Genomic DNA, 13,417 nt, shown 5'->3' on the forward strand with positions numbered 1-13,417 from the left:
ATATTTTATACATATTTTATGAAAATTCACACACACACACACACACACACACACACACACACACACACACACACACACACACACACACACAGTAAAGCCTCCTACACTGTCTTTGGCACCTTACTGGTCTCATAATTTTGGCCAAATAATTTGGTGCAAACTATATACTAATTTTAATGTGTGATTATATCACCCACAAAGGCAAATCATTATTTAGAAATTCATATTTGACTTATTCTGCCACCAAGTGGAGAGATATCTCAACTTGGCTTATAGGTTATTTCTTACAAACATAATATTCGCTATAATAAAACACACCCACATTGTCCTGTATGTATTTTGGAAAATGATCATATCAAATCAAATCAAATTTATTAATTTATATTGCGCCAATTCACGACGAACTCGTCTCAAGGCGTTTCACACAACATAAAACATCAACAACAAAAAAACTGAATTAAAAATTTAAAACACAATAAAAACACAACCATAAAAGAATACAAAAATAAAAACACATCATAACACTAATGATAAAACAGGGAAAACAAATGAGTCTTTAAACGTGACTTAAAAGTCTCCACAGTATCCGACTGCCGAATGTGTGCCGGGAGATCGTTCCACAGAGCTGGAGCACGGTAGGAGAAAGCTCTGTGACCGGCAGACTTTTTATTCACCCTGGGAACACACAGAAGTCCTGCACCCTGAGAACGCAGGGCCCGAGCCGGTACATAGGGGCTTACCAGGTCAGCCAGAAAGGGAGGTGCAAGTCCATGAACAATTTTATAAACTAATAACAGTACTTTAAAATCCGATCTTGCAGCAACTGGAAGCCAGCACAGGGATGCCAAAACAGGCGTAATGTGGTCAAACTTTCTGCTTTGTGTCAAAAGTCTGGCAGCAGCATTTTGAACCAGTTGAAGACCCCTAATCCTGGACTGTGGTAAACCAGAAAATAGAGCATTACAATAGTCCAGTCTAGAAGAGACAAATGCAGGAATCAAAGTCTCAGCATCAGCCATAGACAGGATGGGACAAATCTTCGCTATATTTCGCAAATGGAAGAAAGAAGTCCTCATAATATCTCTAATGTGGAGATCAAAGGACAATGATGACAGTGATCATATGATTTTATGTTTTCTGGAAATCTCAAACTAGGCAACACAATGAGTTAATGCTGAAGCTGCCTGAATCACAGAGTCCTGAAATATCACAGCGTGCACATATACAGAACTCCTCCACATGGAAAAACACAGACAAGCTTATGGATTTAAGCAGAACTCGGTGGTGCTGATCCATTTACAGCAGGCAGAGGATGGCAAAACAACATCCTTTTTTCTTCAGAGAGACACTTGTGTCTGGTCACTGTTTAATTTCTTCTTTTTACTTGAGGCCATCAAATAGGGGTGGTGGCCAAGTGGTTAATGCTCTTGGTTTCAGTGCAGAAGGTTACGGGTTCAAATCCCACCCCTGCCACATTTTTCCATGTAATGTGGAGTTGCGTCAGGAAGGGCATCTGGTGTAAAACCTGTGTCAATTCAACATGCAGATCCACCTTGGATTTGCTGTGGCGACCCCGAGTACAAACAAGGGAGCAGCTGAAGGGACTTACTTTACTTGAGGCCATCGGGTATTACGAAGACTTTTGCGCCTGTTTGTCCATCTGTCCGTCTGTCTGTGCTCAGTCCAATCACTGCCAGAGTCTTCAAATTCACAGGGAACATTCTTGAGACACAGACCTTGGACAATCTCAGAGCTGGGCTTACACTGTGCGAGTTTTGGCCCTTTTTCAGCCAATTTTTCACTTGTGCGAGATTTTTTGGGTAGTGCCGAGTTTCAGCTTAACCGTGCATCCTGCATCGTGTCGTATACATGGAGTAACGAGCTGTGTTTAACCTCTCACGACCACCTACCAATCGGTAATCGTATGGTCGGATGAAAATCAAACCTGTTTGATATTCCTGTCGGCCCTCGTGAGGGTATCGCACTATTGAAGCAGCGCGACAAGCGTCTACGAGCTGATGTGCAAACACCGGAGAGAGCATAAACAGTGATCATCTCTTTAAAAAGCTTCTCTTTACGTTTTGCTTCCGGAAACATGAGTCCGACGTGTGGTTTTTGAATGTATGTACAATGTGAGCAGTCAGATCACATCAGAGCATCGGGCCGTATAGTGTGAGAGGATAAATCATGCAGTCTGAACTTTTACACCCTGCGGTTTTCTGGAGCCAAGTACAACAATTGAAAATGTTGTACAGTGTCTGCCCAGCTTAATCTTGACAGCCAATCAGAGTAGAGCGGCACTGTGATGTCAGTGGCTGGTCTCGCTAGCTACAAACTCCATTTTGTTTGTGTGTAAATTTAACCTCTTTGTCATATATTATGTAAAAGCTAACTTCTGCTCTTGTCAAAAGCTCATGTACGCACATACGCATGCCCTCCTGCAGACAACGTTAAAATGTAAATATTGTTTATGATTGATTGATTGATTGATAAGGGGGCTTTATTAAACATGTACAAATTGTACGGTGTATATATAATTAATATACATTTATTGTTATTTACTTTAATTATTAAGATCCTATTTATTGTCTTACGTACTATTTGTACATGTTCTACACACACACACACACATAGTGCAGCAGCTAAGAGAATATTTAGAGCAACATCGTGCAAATTGTGATACAAGCACCCATGCTGACGCAAATACCCCTTAGACATTACTCTTTTGAAAAAACTTTTCAATAGGCAGCCAGGTAGGGGTCAATTGAAGAATTACACAGGGGTCAAAATTAAAAATGCTCAAATCATTTTGAAAACTACACCAAATTATTTGTCTGATCGTAAATATTCCAAAAAGGTATAGTTTGGACTATCTATGACTGAATGATCAGGAGTTATGGGGTAAAAAAGCAAAAATGGTGACAAAGGTCAGTTTCAGTTTGTACAGGGGTTTTAGAAAACATGCAAAGCAGGGGCCCTCCAGGAACAGGGTTGGGCACAGCTGTGTTAAAGAGACGAACTGAGCTGACTTTTCATGCAGGTATTGTCTTGCAGCTTAATCGGGGGATTACTGTGATCTTATGATTTGTTTTCCCATTCATGTCTACACTCTTAACCTGAATTAGTTGAGTTTACTAGAAAATTGCGTGGAAACCCGTTGCCTTAAACCACTTTAGTTTTTACACAAGCTAAAACTAATCAGGTTAAGTTGTATTAACAAATCACAGTAGTAGTTGCTACTCAAAATCATTAGTTCACATAAATGGTTTCTCATTGGTGTATAAAATAACTATTTTAAGTTAAACATACGTAAACATATAACAAATAACATAATAAACATTATTAATCAATAGTTAAAACAATTTCTTAATATAAGTAATGTCTTATACTCCATCTTTATTTTGAGATTATAATGCATTGTTTCAACAAATGTGTATGGAAGGAAAGGAATTAAAGAATACTGTGGCGAGTGGTGTGGAAGAACAAGACGCTCTGAGCTTTTCTGCACTCTGCCGCAAGAAGGTGCCGTTTTATTTGCAACCCTAACAACACAGAAAATGGTGGAAAGCATCAAACGCAATACACTTTTCACTTATGGTGGCAACAGACACTTAACTAAACTTGACTAACTCAACTGAACTATTGAACACAATAAATCAGTAACACTAACCACACTGTTAAACTAACATGAAACACATTAACAACACTTAAAACTCTCAAAACCCTGTACTCCCATGATGCACTGCAACATAACAGTTCACAGTCTTAGCAACCGGCCCGGCGATTGCTACAATACATTTAAATGTTCCAAAGACTTTTATTTAAAAAAATATTACGAAGGAAAAGTAAAAACAGGAAAAAATGCATTAAAACTGTACTGTAAAAAATGTGACAAATGTTTACTAAAAAAAGGCAACAAAGTGACACATAATATAAATGAACAGATTTTAAGTTCTACAATTTTGTTTAAAAAGTATTTAATACATTAACTAAACCTAAACAAAAAAATTAAGTGCATGTTAAAAAAAAGCAACAGTTGAAATGTGTTTGATTTAGTAATAGCACACCAAATGATGAGTTATATTGCCAAAAAATAACTTCAGTTTAGCTAACGTGTTCTCACTGGACCACTCTTTGGGCGAAACTAATTTCCAGAAAGTTATCAACAAATAACTAACTTGAAGCCTACATTCCATTTTCTTTAAGTCAGTGTTTCTTTCAAAAACCCACAGCCAAGTGTAGACTGTGTACAGCGGAGAGAAAAAAAAGAAGAAGCAGCACTTATACACTAAGCTATTTTCAATGAATCGTCTTTTGAGCAGAAAGTTATGTGTTGCTCTCAAAATCCACAGGTTTTGAATTTGAGCACAGCAAGCCATGAGCAGAAGCAGCAGGATGAGTGGAGCCTTCACACTTGACATGGTTGCTAGGTAAAATTTAAAATGGGCCCCTCCCCTCCTTTACAGAAACTTAAGACAAAAAGTTAACTCTGCTTAACATGATCATTGCACCGAAAATTTCAGTTGAATAGTGCAATCAACTAATTTAGTTTAGTAATGAGAATGCTTTTTTACAAAACACGAAAGAATAATTAATGATAACTCAGAAATTTAAGTTAAAACAAAATCTGGGTTAAGAGTGCTTTGGGATAGTTTACCACCCAGCGCTAGGCAGTCGCGTTTGACTGAGGTTTTTAAAAGTAGACTTAAAACGTTTGTGATTTCAACTGCCTTGATTTATATTTTAATGTCTTTAATTTGTATTTTGTGCATCTCCTATTTCATTTGACACCAATCGGAAAAAAATTGGAACAATATCGACAAAAAACAAAACAGTGATTTTTGTATTGACTTCTTTTTTATTGCAAACAGTATGAACCCAAGATGTTTAATGTTTTGTGTGATCACCTTCATTTAATTTGTTACATTCCTGCATTTAAAGCCTGCAATGCATTGCCCAAAAAGTTGGGACCTGAAAGCATTTATCACTTTGTAATGTTGACATTCCTTCTCACAACACAAAAAAAGATGTTTTGGCATTGAAGATACCAAATGATGAGTTATTTCAGGCATTATTTTGTCCCGTTCTTCATGCAAAAATGTCTTGAGCTGTGCAACAGTATACAGAGTTGTCAGTGCTGCATATTCTGTTTCAAAATCCTCCATACATTCTCTGTTAGGGACTTCAAACAGGCCATTCCAGTTTCGTACCCTCTTTTTCATGTATCCATACCTTTGTAATGCATGCGGAATGTGGTTTTGCATTTTTGCATTATGTTTTTGAAAAAATGTGCATCAAAGTCGTGCAAGAGTCAGGGCGCCTTTACTGTAAAATTCTCATTCGCATTTACTCAGTAATCTGAGATGGCATTACTTAAAAAGACTGAGCACAAAAACCCATAAATCCTACACACTGTAACTTTAACACTTGAGTTTTTGACCTTGGAGGCACTCTGTGCACGAAAGGGAGGAGTTTCTTCTTATCAAATGCATCACTGGAACAGCAGCGGCTCACAAAAGGTTTGTTTGTTTATTTGCCAAGAAGAGGGATGAGAAGAAAGGATGAGTTCCGGGAATGTAGATGAAGTTTTCTTTGAGCCCCCCCCCCCAAAAAAAAAAATCCCCAACTTGGGTTCAACTCAGGTGACAGTCAGTTTGTTCTGCAGCATCTTGAAACACTTTTCAAAGCACTCAAATGAGCATCTTTTATAGATATTTGCTTTTCTCTGGCTTTTATAAAAACCATGTCTGATCAACTCCAGCTGGCCCGATGGTTTGGTCAGACTTTGTCCAAATGAGACGCACCTTCTGTGGCGCACCTCCCCCCTCTCTCCTCTTCTCCCTTTACACCCTTAACTTTTGGCTGCGCGTCAAGACCACAGTTCATGTGAGGCCTCGGCCCCACTTTGGAGGCGGGGTGTTATTCATTAAAATCTTGCCGGTGCTTTAAAAAGAGGAGAAGTTGCAAGTAACCCTACTTCAACCCGCAAGATCGCGCAGCGCAGCGCGTCAGCAGCAGCGCAGCGCTCCTTGTTCCAAAGTGATAATGAATACTGTCAGGGCTATTAAAGATGCAGTAGTCTGTCTGGTCCTCCTGCCCCGTTTCCTCATGGCAGCCGTGATGTTTTGGCTGCTTGACTTTTTATGCATAAGGAAGAGGGTTTTCTGTAGGATGAGGGAGGGCGAGGGCGACGCCGGCGTCGACCCCCCTCTGTGCGTATCGGACTCCAACCGGCTGTTCAGCGTGGAGTCTCTCAAAGCGGTGTGGCACGGCCAAAAACTGGACTTCCTGAAAGCGGCGCACCTCGGACACGGGGCGCCCAACACCGAAGTCGTCCAGCTGGACGATTTGCGGCGCAGTCGAATCCTCGATTACGCGAAGGACAACAGACCGCTCATCCTCAACTTTGGCAGCTGCACCTGACCGCCGTTCATGGCGCGCCTGAAGGCTTTCCAGGGAGTTGCGCAGCAGAACGCAGACATTGCAGACTCTGTGGTGGTGTATATCGAGGAAGCGCACCCGTCGGACGGCTGGATGAGCACAGACGCGCCGTATCAGATCCCCAAACACCGGTGTCTGGAGGACCGGCTGAGCGCAGCGCAGCTGATGCGCATGGAGGTCCCCGGGTGCCTGATTGTGGTGGACAGCATGGAAAACTCCTCCAACGCCGCCTACGGAGCTTATTTCGACAGACTTTACGTATTACACGAAGGAAAGGTGGTTTATCAAGGTGGCAGAGGACCGGAGAGGTACCGGATCTCAGAGCTCAGAGACTGGCTGCATCAGTACCGAGAAAGGCTGCAAAAACCCAATAATCTCGTCATTAATGTGTAGAGAACATTCAAAGAAATATAGAATTATAGATTCATATTGATCAGTTTTGTTTAGTCATTTATATGGACAGCTGAAATATATTTGGACTTTGATTGTGAACAAATTGTATGTCCAGTGTGCGTGAACGCGCCACAATCAGTGTTATTATGAGCCGCGCGCGTCACCGCGTTCCTCAGTATTGTTGTGAAGTTCGGTTTTTAAATCGGTTCAAACCAGGAAACCGACACTGATGTCTTTCATACTGAAGTTCGAGGTGAAGCTTGTGCTCGTGTAATTCTTTTGTTTTAATAAAAACGTATGGATTTATTTTTCATATAATTATATTTACATCGTGACCAGTTTATTTTTTATCTTTTTGTTGCTGCATTGCTTTTTGTATTGTAATGTTTCCTCTTTTTTACAATAAAATTTTAACCAGTTGTCTGTCTTTCAAAAATTTTAAAATCCCTTAAAAATAATCTACTAAAACGTAAACAAAAATTATTTGGATTAAATCAATTACTGCATTTACATAAACCAAATAAAAATGAAGCTTTTGATCTCAGCACACTGAAATGATTGAAAAAAAAAATGTTGAAAAATGGACAAACATGCAACCATTTCATAATTTCAGAACCATTTGAAGGATTGTTTACATCAGTAATGATTGTAAACAAAATTCAAGATTCAAGAGAATTTTATTGTCATATGCACATAGGAACATGTTCCCTGCACAATGAAATGTGTCTACTGCATTTAACCCATCCTAATTGCCAGTTAGGAACAGAAGTCACCTTTAGGCGCCCGGGGTCAACAGCAGGGCTGAGCAAACCATGACCGGCCTCATGACAACAGACGACACTCACTTAACACATAACACACATAACCTGGCCCGGTACATGAACACATATAAAAGCACACACAAGGTAAATGTTCTATGTTCTTGATTATTATGGTTGCCAAATACAAAATGAAGATTTTTCACTATGAACAGAAACTCACTTTATGGTGCAAGAAAAATGAAATAATGCAGCTTTAAGTGAACAGTGAGCAAACTTCCAATATTTTTTCACTGCATTGATTTCTAAATTAATCTTTCAATCAGTATCACACATTAATACACTCAAAAAAATGAAACGTTGACTTAAATTTATTTTGCAACAGGTTGCACAAAATTGCATTGGATTAGTTAAAAGCAAAATATTAAGTTATTGTAACTTAATGAACATGTTGGGGAAAGTGTAGTGACACTGACCCACAACAGGGGGCGCAAATGAACGGTCAATAGATGAGCCAAAAGGTAACAATTTAATGTTGTGAATGTGCACAACGATTATACAGACAATCACAGAATCTGATAGCGGTCAATACACCAAGGAGACGTGTGGGCAGGCTCAAGGATAGAAGACGTCTGTCCTGAGAAGAGCCGGGACCACACAATTTCCACCGCCACAGAACCTGGTGAATACTGGAGCCGCCAAGTCACAAATTCCCAGGTGATCACCGTCCTCGACTGTCGGATCTGGTACTGCTGGCGAGGAGCACAAACAGTGAGATGTGGGTGTGTGCAAACCCAGTAACAAAAACGGTCAGAAGGTGGAAAGTCACCTCCACCTCTAATCACACACTCGTGCAGCTCCTGTTAAACCACTTATCTGGTTTGGGTGTGAAGCGAAGCCGTCACTGTTCACACCAAATGCCAATCCAGCAGATAAGGCACACCACAGGAAAACGGCTGCAAAAAGAGTTCAGACTATGACAGTTTTAGATACAACAGAGAATATTACCTTCACAGGTAGATGATATCTCGGCAACGAGGTGGAGATGACGTCCGGTCTTTATGGAGTGAGATGATGTAGTGTAGATAGGTGACAGCTGTCAAGAGATAATGAGTAACAGCTGTCACCCCCGGCTGTGTTCGTGGTGGCAGCGCCCTCTCGTGCCTGAAGCCCGCACTTCAGGCAGGGCGCCCTCTGGTGGTGGGCCAGCAGTACCTCCTCTTCTGGCGGCCCACACAACAGGACCCCCCCCTCAACCAGGCTTGTCCGAGCGACGGCGATAGAAATCGGCCAGGAGGGCCGGATCCAGGATGAAGCTCCTCTTCACCCAGGAGCATTCTTCGGGTCCATACCCCTCCCAGTCCACCAAATACTGGAACCCCCGGCCCATCCGACGGACGTCCAGGAGCCGGCGCACCGTCCAAGCCGGCTCCCCGTCGATGATCCGGGCAGGAGCTGGCACTGGTCCGGGAGCACAGAGGGGTGAGGTGTGGTGAGGTTTGATCCTTGACACATGAAAGACCGAGTGGATCCGCAGTGAAGCCGGGAGTTGGAGCTTCACTGCGGCAGGACTGAGGATTTTGAGGATCTTGTATGGCCCAATATACCTGTCCTTGAGTTTCGGGGAGTCCACCTGGAGGGGGATGTCCTTCGTGGATAGCCACACCTTCTGCCCGGGCTGGTAAGCAGGGGCCGGGGATCGCCGGCGGTCTGCATGGGTCTTCGCCCTCGTCCGGGCCTTCAACAAGGCAGAACGGGCGGAGCGCCACACCCGACGGCACTTCTGCAGGTGGGCCTGGACCGAGGGCACACCGACCTCTCCCTCCACCACGGGAAACAATGGGGGCTGATACCCCAAACACACCTCAAATGGGGAGAGGCCGGTGGCAGAGGACACCTGGCTGTTATGCGCATACTCGATCCAGGCCAGATGTTCACTCCAGGCCGTCGGGTGTGCGGACGTCACACAGCGCAGGGCTTGTTCCAATTCCTGATTGGCCCGTTCTGCCTGTCCATTGGTCTGTGGATGATACCCGGACGAGAGGCTCACAGTGGCCCCCAGTTCCCGGCAGAAGCTCCTCCAGATGTGTGAGGAGAACTGGGGACCACGATCAGAGACGATGTCGGTAGGTATCCCATGCAGACAGACGACGTGGTGGACCAGGAGGTCTGCAGTCTCCTGGGCCGTGGGGAGCTTCGGGAGGGCCACGAAGTGGGCCGCCTTGGAGAATCGGTCCACTATCGTGAAGATGGTCATCATGCCCTGGGACGGCGGGAGGCCCGTGAGAAAATCCAGACCGATGTGGGACCAGGGGCGATGAGGCACAGGAAGTGGCTGAAGAAGTCCCTGTGCCTTCTGATGGTCTGCCTTGCCTCTGGCACAGGTGGTGCAGGCCTGGATATATTCCCGGATGTCGGCCTCCAGGGACGCCCACCAGAAGCGCTGCCGGACCACTGCCACAGTCCTTCGCACCCCCGGATGACAGGAGAGCTTAGAACCATGACAGAAATCCAAGACAGCAGCTCTTGCCTCTGGTGGGACGTAGAGTCTGTTCCCGGGGTCCGGGCTCCGTGCCAGGGCCTCCCGGACGGTCTTCTCCACGTCCCAGGTGAGGGTGGCCACGATAGTGGACTCCGGAATGATGGGCTCCGGTGGATCCGACAGCTCAGTCTTGACTTCGTCTTCATGCACCCGGGACAATGCATCCGATCTCTGGTTCTTGGTCCCGGGGCGGTAGGTGATTCGGAAGTCAAAACGCCCGAAGAACAGTGACCAGCGGGTTTGCCTGGGGTTCAGCCGCTTGGCCGTCCTGATATACTCCAGGTTCCGATAGTCAGTGAAAACCGTAAAAGGCACAGACGCTCCCTCCAACAGGTGTCTCCACTCCTCAAGAGCCTCTTTCACCGCAAGGAGTTCTCGATTGCCGACGTCATAGTTCCGTTCAGCTGGGGTCAACCTGCGAGAAAAGTAGGCACACGAGTGAAGAACCTTATCGGTCTCTCCGCTCTGGGATAGCACGGCTCCTATCCCTGAGTCAGAGGCGTCCACTTCAACCACAAACTGGCGGCTAGGGTCAGGCTGCACCAGAACTGGTGCAGACGAGAACCGGCGTTTCAACTCCTTGAACGCGGCTTCGCACCGATCCGACCAGGTGAAAGGGACTTTTGGAGAGGTCAGGGCTGTCAGGGGGCTAACTACCTGACTGTAGCCCTTAATGAACCTCCTGTAGAAATTTGCAAAGCCGAGGAACTGTTGCAGCTTCCTACGGCTTGTTGGTTGGGGCCAATCTCTCACCGCCGCAACCTTGGCCGGATCAGGGGCGACGGAGTTGGAGGAGATGATGAACCCCAGGAACGACAAAGATGTGCGGTGAAACTCACACTTCTCGCCCTTCACAAACAGCCGGTTCTCCAACAACCGCTGCAGGACCTGACGTACATGCTGGACATGAGTCTCAGGGTCCGGGGAAAAGATGAGTATGTCATCCAGATATATGAAGACGAATTGGTGCAGGAAGTCCCGCAAGACGTCGTTTACCAATGCTTGGAACGTCGCGGGGGCGTTAGTGAGGCCGAATGGCATGACCAGGTACTCAAAATGACCTAATGGGGTGTTGAATGCCGTTTTCCATTCGTCTCCCTTCCGGATCCGAACCAGGTGGTACGCATTCCTAAGGTCCAGTTTGGTGAAAATTTGGGCTCCATGCAGGGGCGTGAACACTGAATCCAACAGGGGTAAAGGGTATCGATTACGAACCGTTATGTCGTTCAGCCCCCTGTAATCAATGCATGGACGGAGTCCGCCATCTTTCTTGCCCACAAAAAAGAAACCTGCACCCATCGGGGAGGTGGAATTCCGGATCAACCCGGCAGCTAATGAGTCTCGGATGTAGGTCTCCATTGATTCGCGCTCAGGACGTGAGAGATTGTACAGCCTGCTGGACGGGAACTCAATGCCCGGGACCAAATCAATGGCACAATCGTACGGACGGTGCGGGGGAAGGGTGAGCACCAGATCCTTGCTGAAGACGTCAGCAAGATCGTGGTACTCAACCGGCACCGCCGTCAGATTGGGAGGGACTTTAACCTCCTCATTAGCATTTACACCGGGAGGAACCGAGGATCCTAAACAATTCCGGTGGCAGGTTTCGCTCCACTGAGCCACAACCCCAGACGGCCAATCAATCTGGGGATTGTTTTTAATCATCCATGGGAAGCCCAAAATCACGGGGGAGGTAGAAGGAGTTACAAAAAACTCAATCTCCTCCCGGTGATTCCCAGACACTACCAGGGTTACAGGTAGTGTCTTGTGTGTGATAAAAGGGAGAAGAGTGCCATCTAGTACTCGCACCTTCACTGGCGAAGAAAGCGCCACCAGAGGGAGCCGTACCTCCCTTGCCCATCTGCTATCCAGCAGATTCCCTTCTGACCCCGTGTCCACCAGTGCTGGGGCTTGAAGGGTTAAATCCCCGCTCAGGATTGTAACTGGGAGTCGTGTTGAAAGATGTGTATGACCCACGTGAATGTTTTGAGCCCCCCTCAGCCCAGTCTCTAAGGGCGGGCGTTTGTGTTTTGACCGTTTGAGGCAGTCTCTCTGCTGATGCTCACTCGAGCCGCAGACAAAGCACTCCCCGCAGACCAGCCTCCTCTGTCTGAATGTGGCCCTGCTCGTGTCCCTAGCATCGTCAGCAGGGGGAGCTGTAGCCACACGGAGCGCTGTGGCTGTGGAGCGTGGGTAAGACGGCTCCCTTTCGGACCCGGGAGGAAGAGGGACGGCTTGTGCCTGACCACGCCCTTCGCCTCGCTCCCGTCGGCGTTCTTCTAACCGATTGTCCAATCGTATAACCAAATCGATAAGCTCAGCCAAATCCCGCGGTTCCTCCTTAGCCACCAGGTGCTCCTTCAGGACCGATGACAGTCTGTTTATGAAGGCGGCGCGGAGCGCAGTCATATTCCAGCCGGATCTCGCAACCGTGATGCGGAAGTCGACTGCATATTCGGCTGCGCTCCGGCGCCCCTGTCTCATTGACAGCAGCACGGTAGATGCGGTTTCGCCTCTGTTAGGGTGATCAAAAACAGTTCTGAGCTCCCTCACAAACCCAGTATAAGAGGCAAGGAGCCATGAACTTTGTTCCCAAAGCGCTGTAGCCCAAGCGCGTGCCTCACCTCGAAGCAAATTAATCACGTAAGCCACCTTGCTGGCATCAGACGCGTACATCACGGGACGCTGTGCAAAGACGAGCGAACACTGCATAAGAAAGTCCGCGCACATCTCCACGCAACCTCCGTACGGCTCTGGGGGGCTTATGTATGCTTCAGGGGATGGTGGGGGGGTCGTTGAATGACCAGTGGAATGTCTGTATTCGGCACCGGGTCGGCAGGAGGAGGAGCTGCAGCAGCGCCCTGAGCGTGCGTTTCCACCTGCGTGGTGAGAGCCTCCATCCTGCGATTAAGGATGATGTTTTGCTCGGTCATCAGGTCCATCCGAGCGGTAAAGGCGGTGAGGATGTGCTGCAACTCACCAATCACGCCTCCAGCCGACGGCTGTGCACCCTGCTCTTCCATTGGCTGTCCAACAGATGGTTGACGCCCCTCGGGATCCATGACGTTGGCCGAGATATCCTGTTGGGGAAAGTGTAGTGACACGGACCCACAACAGGGGGCGCAAATGAACGGTCAATAGATGAGCCAAAAGGTAACAATTTAATGTTGTGAATGTGCACAACGATTATACAGACAATCACAGAATCTGATAGCAGTCAATACACCAAAATGACGTGTGGGCAGGCTCGAGGATAGGAGACGTCTGTCCTGAGAAGAGCCGG

General features: G+C 46.3%; 1 protein-coding gene across 1 annotated transcript; it reads left to right on the forward strand.

Moving 5' to 3' along the window:
* The first annotated feature begins 5,988 nt into the window (after positions 1 to 5,988).
* Positions 5,989 to 7,253, forward strand: dio3a (iodothyronine deiodinase 3a). The gene has a single exon (XM_034159851.1). The coding sequence runs from the start codon at positions 6,046 to 6,048 to the stop codon at positions 6,832 to 6,834; it is 789 nt and encodes a 262-aa protein (XP_034015742.1). The 5' UTR covers positions 5,989 to 6,045; the 3' UTR covers positions 6,835 to 7,253.
* Positions 7,254 to 13,417: the final 6,164 nt, after the last annotated feature.

The sequence above is a fragment of the Thalassophryne amazonica genome, chromosome 19, assembly GCF_902500255.1.
Source record: "Thalassophryne amazonica chromosome 19, fThaAma1.1, whole genome shotgun sequence".
Lineage (NCBI taxonomy): Eukaryota > Metazoa > Chordata > Actinopteri > Batrachoidiformes > Batrachoididae > Thalassophryne > Thalassophryne amazonica.